This window comes from Gavialis gangeticus, unplaced genomic scaffold (assembly GCF_001723915.1).
Source record: "Gavialis gangeticus isolate Ggan-Ray unplaced genomic scaffold, GavGan_comp1, whole genome shotgun sequence".
NCBI lineage: Eukaryota > Metazoa > Chordata > Crocodylia > Gavialidae > Gavialis > Gavialis gangeticus.
In genome coordinates this window covers 162,435,158-162,450,155 of record NW_017729032.1, presented here as the reverse complement: position 1 = coordinate 162,450,155, position 14,998 = coordinate 162,435,158, and the positions used below count along the sequence as shown (strand labels likewise).

General features: G+C 38.7%; 1 protein-coding gene across 1 annotated transcript in view; it reads left to right on the top strand.

Moving 5' to 3' along the window:
• MXRA5 (matrix remodeling associated 5) overlaps positions 1-5,717 on the top strand; it is a 65,706-nt gene extending 59,989 nt beyond the window's left edge. Inside the window, exon 7 of the mRNA XM_019525131.1 lies at positions 3,115-5,717. Coding sequence (XP_019380676.1) covers positions 3,115-5,026 — 1,912 coding nt within the window. The 3' untranslated portion in view covers positions 5,027-5,717. The remainder of the gene's footprint in view (positions 1-3,114) is intronic.
• The last annotated feature ends 9,281 nt before the right edge of the window (positions 5,718-14,998 follow it).

The window sequence follows — 14,998 nt, the reverse complement described above, 5'->3', positions numbered from 1 at the left end:
TGTGTGTGTGTGTGTGTGTGTTTACAGATTTAAGAACCTAGGGAATTTTCCCACAATATGTGATGATATATACTTATACAGTAAAACCTTGTTAGTTTGATATTGGGTAGTTCAAAGTATCAGATACACTGAAGCTATTGTCATTCCAGCACCCAACAGATAGGCTTTTGTATGCTTTAGGATTTTTCATTTTTATTTAGTTTTTAGTTTTAGCACGCAAACTTAGAAATTGGATCAGGAAAACCTCCTTACTCTGAAATCTGAAGTCCTTTTATAGTGCCTTGATACAAGATCGCTAGCTATGTTATTTATCATTAAACTGTTGTCAGAAACAGCATGGGATCACTTAAGAGAACCAACTACCTAGCTGGTTGAATACAGCCCATACTGAGCATGGCCATAGAATACCTAGCACAAAGCCAAGGTTTATGTTTATTGTCATTTGAAGTCTACCATAAAGGTAACTGAGTGCAGCTCATCTGAATAAGACATAGTACTTACTGTTCTCCTCAGCACTGACCCTTTTTCAAAGCATAGTGAACCACTTCATCAACTAATTTTCAACTTCCTCTTTACTCCCATGCTGAGTGCCTTTTTTCTCAATTCCAATTACTCCTATTTCTTTAGTAGCCTTGAATGTCCAACAAACTTCACTAAACATCTATGGAGATGAGAGGCTCCGTCACTCCCTTCTCTCAGCCTGCAAGATATGATTATTGTGGCCCTACCCTCCATGAGGTGGAGCCAAACCAGGGGACCCCATGCCTCACCTGTATAAAAAAGTTTGGAGTGTCCCAGAACTTATGACGAGAACACCCTATTCCAGTAATAAGTGAGGGGCTCATTAGAAAGTGAATCGTTTGAGGAAGGGTATCTGGAGTACACATATATGCTGACCAGTTCTAGTCTGTGGGGTAACCATGGCTTGAAACACTGTTAATTTTTCCAGGGGCCCAGCCCCATGCACCATGTTATAAATCACAAACCTTTTGGCTTTGAACTAACATCTACTAGCATCTTATATAACTGATACTTTGTATAAATATGCATAGAAGTACTTTTTGAGAGAGTGTTTATTTTGTGTTGCTCAATACTAAGACTAAAACAGTGATTGTGCAATAGAGCTTTTATATTAAAGTTCTATTTAATGCCTGCATGATTTCCTGCATAACTGAGTCTGTACATATTACAACAATTTGCATATATGCAAATTACTTTAAGTACTGTTATTTTAAATCTGCTTATTTGGCAGTTGCTATTTTTTGGTGTTCTGAGTTTTGAATTAATGAGGTTTTCCTAGATAGATAGATAGAGATCTCACTCTCTCCCAATATATACATATATATGTGTGTGTATGTGTGTGTGTGTAATGTTTTGAAAATATATAATGTAATGATAGAGTTAAAAATCTCTTTGATGCAGTTGGGATCTATGTGAGTATCCACAACTACAGTCAAAAGGAGTTTCAGATGTTCTAAGCTTAAGTAAATCAGACCCTTTTTGTATATTCATCACTGTAACTCATTTTTACACACAAAACTTTCCTTCCTAATGAAAGAAAATTGAACATCATAATGGAATGCATATAGCTTGTCTTATTTGCCTCATTTCTCCCTTCACTCTTAATTCTTTGTACCACGGAATGAGTGGGGATCCCAGCTGAGGTGGGTGAATCTATGAATTTTGTTCCTTCACAGACCTATTTGATATATAATACCTTTCTGTTATATCACTATGGGACAAATTCAACTATAGCCCTATAATTGTTTATTTCAAATAAAGGTAGGCATTTTAATATTAATAATGTATTGCATCTAGATCACCAGAATTTAAAGAGATAGTTAAGAGGAATCAGTTTATAATATTTGTGTGATTAAGTCACACTACAATTATAAGAATCCTTCTCATGAAACAATACAGTTCTTACTAAAAATAGTTTTTTTACTCATAGTTTATTACTACCCACAAATGCCACTTCCTCCCCCTTCCCCCAAAACACAGACAATTAAAGATCTATAAATTGTCCTTCACTCACTGAGAAATAAGAGGTGTATTGGCATAAAAATCCTTAGTTCCTGGTAATAATTGTCACTCTTTTGATGAGAGCATTCTTGATTGTTGAACAAGCTCATTATGGTTTAAACTCCATTGAAATATTAGATATTTATGCAGACTGTGGGCAATATTGTATCCACATGTTTATAACTTTCAGCAACAGCAACAAAATAGCTATTCATATGGTTTGTGTTATTGATAGTTTTTGTTTCTTTCTCATCTCTCAAAAGCTGTGGAAACTATACTGTATGCATAGCAAATCAATGCTTATTTCTCTGAGGGAACTGTATGGGAGAGAAAAGAAGCTTTGAACCCAATATCTGGAGTTTACTTAATGAACTGGATGGAAATAATAGTTTTACAATCTTTTGAACACTGCTCAACACTTGAGCCATCGTAGGCATGCCCTGGCCAAGATGTTCCCAAGCACACCCTGCTCATTCATTCCCACGCCCTTACAACCAGGAAAAGCACTGGAGAGACCACTCCAGGGCTGTTTCCACTGGCCGCTTTTAAGCATACTAAATCCCACTGGCACATTTTCAGGTTTGGAGCATGTCATCAAGAGTGGGTGGGCACCACATGCCTGGAAATAGTCTGTCCTGGGCATGCTGCTTCTGCTGCAGTGTTGACATGCACCATGACATACATTGAAAGATGACTCAGTTTGGAAACTATATACAATCTTTATATTTGTTCTTTGGAATTGCTCTGGAGGTTTTAAAAATTTTGGTTATCAATCCCTAAGAAATAGCTTATCTTGATTAGTAAGTGCTGTGAGTAAAGTTTCTACCTCCTTACAACTATGGTGTACATAGGCATGTATATAATTTGTTACCATATTTAAACATTACTGAGAGCTACAAAATGGTATAAATTCAGGATAGAATTGCCTGGAATCATCATCATCATCTCCTCTATCTCCTTTTGGCTATAAATACTAAACATTTCTATGACGGTATAATTATGTAATAGTAGTGATTCCAGTATTTTTTTCATGGAGGTTTTCTTTAAGTTGATTTTGTATCTCACGTTATGTTCTGTTTTCTTTCCTGACAGTAGCTGGGAGACCAGAATCAAAGTGTTTGGCAATGGGACTTTGGTTGTCAACTCAGTCACTGATAAGGATGCAGGCGATTATCTTTGTGTGGCCCGCAATAAGGTTGGGGATGACTATGTGGTTCTTAAAGTGAATGTGATGATGACACCAGCCAAGATAGAACATAAAAATGTGCATAATCACAAGGTTAAGTATGGGGGGGATCTGAAAGTTGATTGTGTAGCCACAGGTTTGCCAAGCCCGGAAATCTCCTGGGGCCTCCCAGATGGTAGCATGATAAACACCTTCATGCAGTCAGATGACAGTGGAAGCCGAGCAAAGAGATATGTGGTTTTCAACAATGGAACCCTGTATTTCAATGACGTAGGCCTGAGAGAGGAGGGGGACTACACATGTTATGCTGAGAACCAGATTGGAAAGGATGAGATGAGAGTGCGGGTCAAAGTACTAGCTGAGCCTGCAACTATCAGGAACAAAACCTACTCTATTATTAATGTTCCCTATGGAGATGTTGTCACTGTTACATGTGAAGCCAAAGGTGAGCCAACCCCCAAAGTGACATGGCTTTCTCCAACGAATAGACCTATTCCTGTCCTATCCGATAAATATCAGGTGTACAGGGATGGCACCCTCCTCATTCAAAAGGCCCAAAGATCAGACAGTGGCAACTACACTTGTCTGGTACGAAACAGTGCTGGGGAAGACAGAAAAATAGTCTGGATCCTTGTCAATGTTCAGCCCCCCAAAATTAATGGGCATCTCAACGCAATAACTTCTGTAAAGGAGACAGCCATGAGAGACAGCCGTAAACTTATTGATTGCAGAGCTGAAGGTATCCCAACTCCACGGGTCCTGTGGGCTTTCCCAGAAGGGGTGATCCTGCCTGCTCCCTACTATGGGAACAGAATCACTGTGCACCGCAATGGCACCTTAGACATCAGAGGTGTGAGACAAACAGACTCAGTGCAGCTTGTGTGCATTGGGAGAAATGAAGGTGGGGAGGCTAGGCTGATTGTGCAGCTTTTGGTCACAGATCATGTGGAGAAACCATCATTTAGGGACCCAGTCAGTGAGAGGATAACTGCAATTGCTGGACACAGCATCAATCTGAACTGCTCAGTGCAGGGTAACCCTGAACCCAGCACAACATGGATCCTGCCCAATGGCACAGAACTGCAGAGTGGCAGCCACATGCAAAGGTTCTACCACAAAAGGGATGGGATCTTGCACATCAGTGGCCTCTCGGCAGGGGATGCAGGAACTTACCGGTGCACAGCCATGAATTCAGGTGGCTATGCAGAGAGAACTGTCTTCCTAAAGGTGGGACTCAGGCCGGAAATCAGCAACCAGTACAACAATCTTGTGAGCATCATCAATGGGGAGACTTTACAGCTCCACTGTATTACTCAGCCCAACCAGCGGTCACATACCTCCTGGACACTGCCCAATGGGATTATACTAGATGGTCCCCAAACCTTAGGCCGCTTCTCCCTTCTGGAAAATGGTTCACTTACTGTACGTGATGCCTCTGTATTTGACAGGGGCACATATTTGTGCAAAGTGTCGACCGAGTATGGCATATCTGTTATGAAAGTGCCAGTCATAGTGATAGCCTACCCACCACGGATCACCAGTGAGCCAGCACCTGTTATCTACACCAGGCCTGGAAATGCGATTAAACTGAACTGCATGGCCATTGGGATTCCTAAAGCAGAAATAACATGGGAGCTCCCAGACAAATCACATCTGACAACAGGAGCTCAGTCCCGTCTGTATGGAAATAAATTCCTCCACCCTCAGGGGTCGTTAATCATCCAGCAATCTACACAAAGGGATGCAGGCTTCTACAAATGCACTGCTAAAAATATCCTAGGCAGCGATTCAAAAACAACTTATATCCACATATTCTAACATTTAAGCAAGCTCTTCTGATTAGACATTAATGCCCAGTTTACTGCCTAGCAAGTACAACAAAGAAAGTACTGTTCATAAACAGTCAAGCTTATTGAGGTCAGAAAAGTGAGATTGTACATCTCATTTTCATTAGCAGTACATCATTGCCTTCATGTTGACCTTTGACAGTCCAAAGCCTCTTGATATTCCAAAGCTACTCTTTGGTTTAAGAAGCACCTTAAAAGATACCAAAGAAGTATTCATTGTAATAATAATATTATTACAGTTATGGTGATAAAACGTTTCATTATTTTGTTGGAGAGACATAATATTTTTATCCCCTGCAGTGCTTCTGCATAATCTAGCCTTATAGAATATGATTGCTAACCTTTCTGTTAATTCTTCTATCACCTCTTCAAAATCCAAAGATTAATTCAGCAAATAAGAGTGATCTATTTTTAATAAAAGACATTAGTTACTTTAATCTGTGAACAACCCTTTTACAACTTCTAAGGATGTTCCTGTTGAATTCAATCTTTATATATTTTATATATTTTTAAATTAGACTATGAGGCTAGAAAAACTTATAATGATTTTGGTCTCATTTTATAAATTATTGGTCTTTACAAGACTCTGATATGTTACTGTGTTTTATAATGTTAAGGTCAGTATACTGTACGTTTTATAATAAAAATATTTTCCAAACAACTTTTTCACAGTGTTTTCCATGATAAATTGTGGACATATTTCAGTCAAAACACTAGTAATGTGAAATAACAAAATACCGATGCTTTTTATATACCAAATCAAGTAAGTTTCCTTTAAATAAGTAAGCTGGAATTCATTTTACATACATTTTAAAATAAATTCTCAGATTAAAACTCTTTTGCTCATGATCAAGTATGAATTAATTGAACATTTTGGTGTCATCAGTACTTGACTGGGTCCAGATTTTGAGTCAACAAGCCACAATCAGAGTATAAAATAAGTTGATTTAGCTTTAAATGTGTAATACTAAGTTCATACTGTACTCTAAAGGTGATGGATATTTGTCAGCTACACAAACAAAACCTAAAATTTGTTATTTAAACTGTTAAGGAGAATAAGCAATTTTCTTGATTTCTGTTACATATACTAGTCAAAATCTTAGGAAAATTAAGCAAAACTTTGTTTAGAAATTCCCTTTTTTGTCAAAAGTACAAATGAATGCTGTGTTTTTATCAGATAATATTAAACTATACAGTTGGTTTCATAAAACAGATCACAAAATCCTTGGGTCTTGGACATTTTTTGGGTCAGCACAGCTACAGCACACCAATCCTACTACTGACAGGTTTAAAGTAAGGAATATATGTAGGTATCTTGCCTTCCTTATATATGAGGGAGGGGATTGGTGCTAATGGTGTTTATCTTTACCACTTAAACAGTTAACACTTTTGAATCCTGCTTTTTAAAAAAAAGATTTTAGTTAATGGGTGAAAAGTTATTATTCTAATCTGCAGCACTTTCATAGAAAATAAACGTATCAGATATTTCTTTACTTTTTATTCCTTAGCTTATTTTTTGCCACTTTTTATTATTGTATTTCTGGGCAAATGTTCATACTAATTTTAATACCAACATAACTTCGAAAAGGATATGAAGTTAATATTGGAGCCTTGAAATAGGAAGTAGGCATTTTATCAATTTTAGCTGTCTAGTGTCCAGTTAAGAGTCATTGGACATTGAATGATTCTCAGATTTTTCTGTTGGGCAGCACAAACTCATGTAGAATAAGATAAAATAAAACAAAATCAAATATATCTGAACTGTATAGCTCAGATACCCGATTATGTATTATGTATACAACCAACATTCCCAGTGATAGTTTTTGATGGACAAACATGGAGGATTTGGCTCCAAATATTTTTTGTGAATGACCTTAAGATATACAGGCTTGTGAAATTCCTAGAAAATCTGACTTAAATTATGTATTATGAACTTCAGGTCATTATCTTTATCCCTTCATAACAGAATGCCACAAAAGATCTGTAATACCTGTATTTTTCTCATATGTATATAGGTATGACAAAATTAATGTAGATTAAAAAAACACTTACAAACTTTTGCAATTAATAAGTATAAGGACATCATTGTTACTCTATTTGCCATTCTTGGCATCCTTCCTCATGTGAATACATAGGTTGAGAAGGGGAACAAGCTTTTGCAGGATTAGATTTCTTAAATCCAAATCCTACTGCCCAAATTCCAAACTGCTCTATCTACTGAATCCTCCAACCAGCCCATGAAAAAGCAGTTAAAAGTTTGTAGCTTTTGATTGTGAACACTTTATTTACATTCCTCTCTGCAGGTTGCCTAGCACATTTTGGACATAAGATAGAAAATACATATTAACAACAGTGCTTCTTCAAGAAAAATTGTGAGAAAAAATAAATTAAAAAATATTGATTACCTCTCCATTTTAGCTATTAGCTTATCCATCAAGAAGATGGAGGGCCCATATCTACAGTCTTTACTCAAGGCCAAAAAATGACTAATCTATAAACCTGGATCAGGAAAAAGAAACTCTGCTCTACAGCTGTGGAGAAGAGTCTCTTATAAGGACACCATCCCATCCTCAATGACCAAAAGAGAAATTTGTAGACACCCTTTTCACTGAGCTGTTCAGGGAAAGATTAGAAATTCATAAAGCAAATCCCTCCTGTAGCTACTTATGCAATTGTGTACTTTTGTCCTCCTATCTTCAGTGCCTAAATGCCACAGTTTGATTAATAGTGGGATTTTCATTCAGTACTGAAGAGCTTTGTTTGAATTCACAGTATTACCATTACAGTGATGAAGTCTCTGCAAAACAGTAATGGGAAAAAAAAACCTACAAGGAAAAAAGGGTATTTCAGATTCTGTAGCGACGCCCCCATGAGACTTCCAGTACACCTCAGCTTCACCTGTTCACTCAAAGAAAAGTGAAAAAAAGTATTAATTCTTTTTTTCTCTTGATTTGGGAAGTTTTCGAGATTTTAACTTAATGAATAAAATAAGGCCCTGGCTGGTTTCCAAGCAAAAGATAGCTTGTCAATACTATCTGACTTGAAAGCTAAGAAAAACAGACTTGCTTGACAGCTTTCATATAAAAAAGGCATCTAAGCTCAGCTGTTCTGCTCGCAAGTTGCCAAATTTATCTGTCTTTTTTCCTTCAGGCTTCACAATAAAAAGGTTAACTATGACCAGATGCTTAACTTAATTGCCATTAACAAAGAAGGGGTAAGGAGGGAGGCCAGAATGGGGAATAAAAGAATAAAAAATATTTAGATAAGGCTGCTAACAAATGTTTATTTAAAGGTGTGATGGAATCTGATGCATGATCGCAACAATTGCGCTTCTGCCTTGGCAGTTGTACAGGATGAATGATTTTGAGATTGGGCATTAGATTCTAATCACACCATACTTGCTAGTAGTGAGGGAGCCTGGGATCATGATCCTGGGCTCCCCCTGCACCAATTTGATAGTCGAGTGTCCACAATCAGCTGATTGTCATCAGGGCTAGGGACAGACGTTCAAAAAGCCTGAGCCTAAATTGATTTAATATTTGCAGGTTAGTCTAACATGGCTAGGCTGAACTGGTTTGTAACAGACAGGCATTCTTTCTGGACTGAGGAAATTCAGGCTCATGCCTGCAGAGGTGCAGGCTAGAAGCCAGGGGGGAAGGGGGTTGGGTGCTAGAGCAACCCTCCCTTCCCTTAAATAGCACTGAGCTAAGGGCTGGGGGGGGGGGCATGGCCAGGCCCTGGCAGGACGACTGCCTGCATCATCCCAGGCTTTTCCCCACTGGCTGCTCCAGGGGTAGGAGTGTTGCCAGACCCTTGAGGCAAGGGGGTGTGCAGTGCATGCATCTGTTGATGATACAGAGCTTTTCAATAATCTCCCTCCCTGCTTTTTATACTGTCTGCAGCAAACTGACAGGCAAGCAAGCCAGCAGGGAGCTGATAACAGTGGTTATCATCTCATCAGCAAAACAATAGCCTCTCCCCATTAGTTAAAACTCTTCTTAAACAGCTGACCTGTTGATTAGGTCCAAAATGCCCTAATTAGTCATTGTTCTGTCTGCTTGTCCCAAAAATTGGAAATTGGAGACACACACAGACACCTCTCGGCATTAGCTAGCATACCATGTGGCTAGGATCCATGGGGCTGGGGTCTGTGCTGTGGGAGATGGGAAGGAGGGAGGGGAGGGGTTCCTGCTTAAGCAGCAAGCAGTGGGTGGGGGGACAGGGGTAGGGCAGAGGGAAGCCAGGCAGACCCTGCTGTGCCTGCAGTCTGTACCAGAGCTCCAGCCAGGGAGCAGAGGGGAGGGGCCAGCCCTGCTGTAGAGCAGACAAACCCACCCAGCCCAGAGAGCATGCCAGGATGCTGGGGGAGTCTGGTTTTACTTAATCCAGCAAAAGGCCTGAGACAGACATTGCATAAACTGGCTTGACACAAATCAGTTAAGTCTGATACTACATTCAACCAGGTTTATCTCAAACCAGTTCCAGCCATTTTCAAACTGCTTTATGTGCACTGAACATCTGTTCTGTTACAGGTTTAAATCAGTTTCTGATCACTTAAACCAGTTGATGTGCAATGTCTGTCTCTAGCCCTGGGGTTGGAGTTTAGAAGCAGGCCCAGTCTGGTCCCTGGCCCTAACCAACAATCAGCTGGTTGTCAAAATCCCAGTGAGGGGTCACATGCAGCTTTTTACTCATCTCAGGCCATGGGGACCCCATGATCAGGCTGCACCACCCCAAAACTCAGGTCTCCATGCCCAGGGCTGAGTAAAAATAGCATGCACTTGGCAGCTGGATAGCATATATGCTCTCTATAGGTCTTAGCACATGTGAACTCCAGAACTGTTCTGCTGCAGTCCCTGTGCCTGGGCATTAGTAAAAACCACATATGACACCCAGCAGGGTGGCACACATGGTTTAATAGGTCTCAGCACAGGGAGACCCTAGGATTGGGCTGCAGCAATCCATTCCAAGAGTCCTTTTGCCTGGGGATGAGTAAAAACCATGTGTGCGCACAGCTGGGTAACACAAGGGGTTTTTACAGGTCTTGTGGCACTAGAACTTTTAAAAACCATGAGGTGAGCTGCACACAGGGTTTTTTGACATTCCCAATGCATGGGTACTTCAGGATCAGGGAGAAACTTGGGCTCCAGGGCATGGGATCCCTGAGGGCTTGGAATATTAGAAAACCACATCCACAACTCAGCTGCATACAGATGTTTTTTAAAGGCCAAGGTTTCAGTGAGCCTGTGATCAGGGAGATGCTCTCCAACATTGTGCTTACCGCACCTCCTTTCTGCCTCCAGGGGTTTGGCGGGGGTTTAGGGACTGGTTGTGCCTCCAGACCAATTAGGTATGGGAAAGCTTTGTCCTGAACTCTGGGGCTGCACCATACTGGATCTTGACATTCAGCTGAGTGTCAGGATCTGTCTTGGGTCAGCTCCAACCAGCCACATGGTTACATTTTATATGCGGAATAACTTTCTGGCTCATTTACTGTATTATCATGCCTGAAAACTGGCTTGAACTTGTGGCCAGGTTACTATTTAAGATTCAATTAACCTGTTCATTATGTCTTAAATGTAATGAGTGTTAGGAGCTTCTGTAACATGCATTCAGATAAACTGGGCTTGTTGGAATTTACCCCAGAGCGCTTAAGCTGAAGCAATCTGTGAACTATTGTTATTCATCTTCAAGAACTGTTGGAGAGCCAATGAGTTTTGAAAGGACTAGGAAAAGCCAAGCACAGTTCCAGCCTTTAAAAATGAGAAAAAAGAGGACCTGTGAATTATAGACAAGCCAACCTAACTTGGATGCCTGGAATTGTTCTGGGATCTGTATAAATTTATTGACAGTTTGTAAATTATTAACAAGCAATTTCTAAGACTGATCTAGAGGCTAAGAAGCTGATAAGAAACAGCTAGTCTGTATTTTTTCAGAACTATATCTAGTTTCATTCCTTATAAGTGGGCTAGGGGACAAGGGGAGCTATATATATATATAAAAATATATATGATATATTTCGTCTTTAGAAGGCCTTTTGACTCCATCCTACATGGCATTCAGATAAAATATAGAAATATTGCATGGAATAAATTGCTATAACGCTATCAATATTTCACTGACAAAGTGGCAAAGTGTATCAAGTGGCATTCCATAGGGTCTGTCCTCTATCTAGGACAATTTGATATTTTCATTAACAGTTTTCGTGATGACATACAGCATACATTTATAGAATTTGCTGATGTTGCCAAGCAGATGGGAAACAGGATAACAGTTCAACAATTTCATGAAACCCAAGAAATGATCTAAAATCAATAAGGTGATATTCAGCAAAGAAAAGAATGCAAAGTCCTATGTTTAGGAAGGAGAATAAAATTCACAAATACAAAATAGATATTGCCTTGTGAGGCAGTGGTACTTCAGAAAAGGATCTGCATTTAATAATGGACAAAAAAACTGAATGAGTCAATAATGTGATATGACTGTGCAGAAGGCAAATGTTCTGAAATGTATTATCAGGAGAGCTAAAAGTAAGGTATGAGAGAATCATTCTTCTCCACTCTGTACAGCTGAAGCCTCAGCTTAAGTAATATATTCAGTTCAAGGAAGACAAGGTGGAGTTGTGCGAAGAGTACCAAAAGTTAGAATTCCAGTATGATCTCTAAAGGAAGTCTGAATGAATTGTTTTTTGGGTTTCTTTTAATGTTTAGAAGAAAAGTGTGAATGGGGCTATATATGTCTTCAAATATGTAAAAAAATAAAAAGTGTTATAAAGAGTACAGTGATCAGCTAAGCACGACGTTCATTTGGGGACAACAAGAAATAATCAGGTAAATTCTCAGCAGAGGTGGTTTGAGTTAGGTAGGGAAAAAAACCCTGTAATGCAGTTAAACACTGGAATAGATTACCTAGGAATGCTGTCGAATTCTCATTCTTAGTGGTTTTGAAGAAGAGGAATGAAAAATATCATTCAGGGGTAGAGGTGGTGTACTTGACTCTCCTTCACAGAAGAACAATAAAAAAGACAAAATCTGGATGTCCTTTCAATGCCATGATTCTTTGATTTTAGTGTAAAATTTTGCCTGTGTACAGGCTTTCAAAAGTGCCTGGCACTGCAATGCTTGCAATTGAATAAGTGGTGAAATGAGCATCAATGCTGAGAAAATGGAGGCAGCACACTTTTGAACTAAAACACATAGAAGGTGCTTTAGTTAAAAAGCACACCACCACCATTTTCTGAGCACTGACATGCATTTTGCCACTTATACAAGTGCACACGACCCAGTGCAGTGTGTGTCAGCTTGCATGCGGAGCAGACTCAATTAATCAAGGCTGCTCTGGAGTGGTGGATCTCCAGCATGTTGCGGGACCAAAAAGTATGTATATAAATGCCCCAGGATTGCTAAATTTAGGCCATGTAATATTTTATGTTAGTTTCAGATGATGTATGAGAAAGATGCTTATTGCTTCATAGCTACGAGTACACAGAAATAATAATTTTATAAAAGACATCATGTAAAATCATACTCCAACAAGGTTGGATTTTCACATGCATCTAAATGGCTTAGGCCCATTAATTCCCAAAAGTATATGCTTACCTGAAAATCCTTAGGATTGCAGAGAGAAGAAATGAAGTGTGATCTAGTCTTCTGAGCTGTATTTTCTCTGACCTTTTCTTTAGGTATCCCTAAATGTGATTCACATTTTCAAATAGGTATGCACAAAAAAGTGCATTTATTTGGGAGCATATTCAACTTCTATGCAGACATCTCTCAGTGCACAGAGCTGTATTATGCATATATGCTGTGGAATCATAACTTTTAATTTGTTAACAAACTTGCAGGATTACAAAAAGTACACTGGATAATTAAACATAGTTCAGTTGTAACAGACTAATTAAAACTTCTTAAAACAGATAAAAGGAAATGTTTCCAAAACATTATGAAGCATCAGCAGCAGAGATTCCAGTATCCACAATGACAAAACACATAAAAGGCCATGTAAGATTGAAAAGAAATACTATGTATTAGCCATACTACCAAAGGCAAAAGAAATTCATAAGCAAGCATAATATACATTGACATATTATATTTTACTGTATAGCACTAAAAACTATATAACTACTTCTGTTTTTTGGATAGGATGCTGACCATTTTGGAATTTTAAAACAATCATATTACTCATCAGAAAACACTTCTAAATCAATTTCTGTGTATGCTTGGATTAGAAACTCAATTGGCATGAATGTATATGCTCACTAGAATTATACCACTGTGCATTTGCTAAGGGTCCAGCCCATGGGCTATGTAATTTTTTACAACTTGGTACATGACTTTTCAAAGAATTTTAGCTTTCTGAATATTTGAAAACATTGTTTTGCCTACTATTACATAGCACATTTAAGACAAATAGATCTTACAGGAGGATTGTTTTTCAAACTATGATTTTTAATTATGTATCATTTAAAAACACCTTCAAAATTGTATTTATTTTTTCACATTAATAGGAACTGAGGAAGGCTTAGGTGCTATTTGTCATGTTAAGGAATAGAATTTTCTTAGGGATAGGGATTTATTATTTGCTTTCTCTCACCATACAAGAACTAGGGAGTCATTAAATTAAAGTAGAAGGCTGTAAGTTTAAAACTAACAAAAGGAAGTTTTTTTTTCACACAGTATTGTGGAAGCTACCAGCTTAATCAGATTCAAAAAGGGATTGGACACATCCTTAGAGGAAAAGTGTACCAGTAGCTATTGAGCATGAGAGTTAAGGGTACAGCCTCTGAATCAGGATGTCATAGATCTTAAATGCTGGAGATTGCAAATGAAAGAGAACAGTGGAAAAAACCCTGGGTATACCCTGTTCACTCTCCCTTTCAGCATCTACGCTCTGTCCCCATGTGACACAGGATACTGGGCAAGATAAAGTTATGGTCTGACCCAGTAAACGGCAGTTCTTATGTTCTGAAAACTCACGTTGTACTTGTTAATGGAACACTTAAATAGGTTATTTGCCTTTTCATCTTAGCACCACAGGAGGAAGAGAAGACCTTTCACAACAATTTTCGTATTTTCCACAACATATGTTTTAAACTATGCATTCCATGGGCTCTAAAGGAGAAACATTTTGGGCTAAACTTGAAGTGAGTTTGAACAGGAGGGAGAAGCTGTGCAAATTTGAGCCTGAATTCTAAAAGGCTTGACCTCACACAAACAGCATCCCACTCAGTTCTCAGAAACTGGCAGGACAAAAGAAACATTAATCTGCACTCCAGTCATCTCAGTACACTGACCATGCAATTACATTAAATCATGGCCACAGAACTAACAGTAATGGGAAAAGCAAGTGTCTGAATAAAACCTCCTTTTCCCCTCATTACCAACTACTTTGAGTGCCCTGGGAAGTACTGTAAAGTGCACAAATACAAGAAAAGACCACTTCCCCCACCCCTGAACTTGCTTTGTGTATCATGCTGTGACCTAATCATAGTGTTGTACCTCAAATAAAGTGGCTCTTCCAGCTCTGAGATCATAGACACAATAATGGTTTAAAAGAAGATGAAGGAATGTGTGTATGTCTTGACATGTCACATCACAATGCGCTATTAAAGACTTAGGGGATATATTATTTAGAATGTTTTGTGTGTGAACTCTCTCAGTGTTTCCAGACACACTGTGTGGTTTTCAGAGAGCATCATGCACTAGCTTTAAAATAAAATCAATGTTTTAGACAACAGTGCTACTTATCCAGCTTAATTTTTACACAGCCATTAGGTCTAGTAGGGTATTCTATTGATGAGTCACACAGTAAATCAGAGGGAGATTCCCAAGCAATGAAAAAAATCCCAAATCAGAAACAAGTTCATCTTTAAATACATTTATTCACAAGTATCGTGTGACGAAAGGTGAGATTTTGGTTTGTTAAAATGGAATAGAGAAATCTT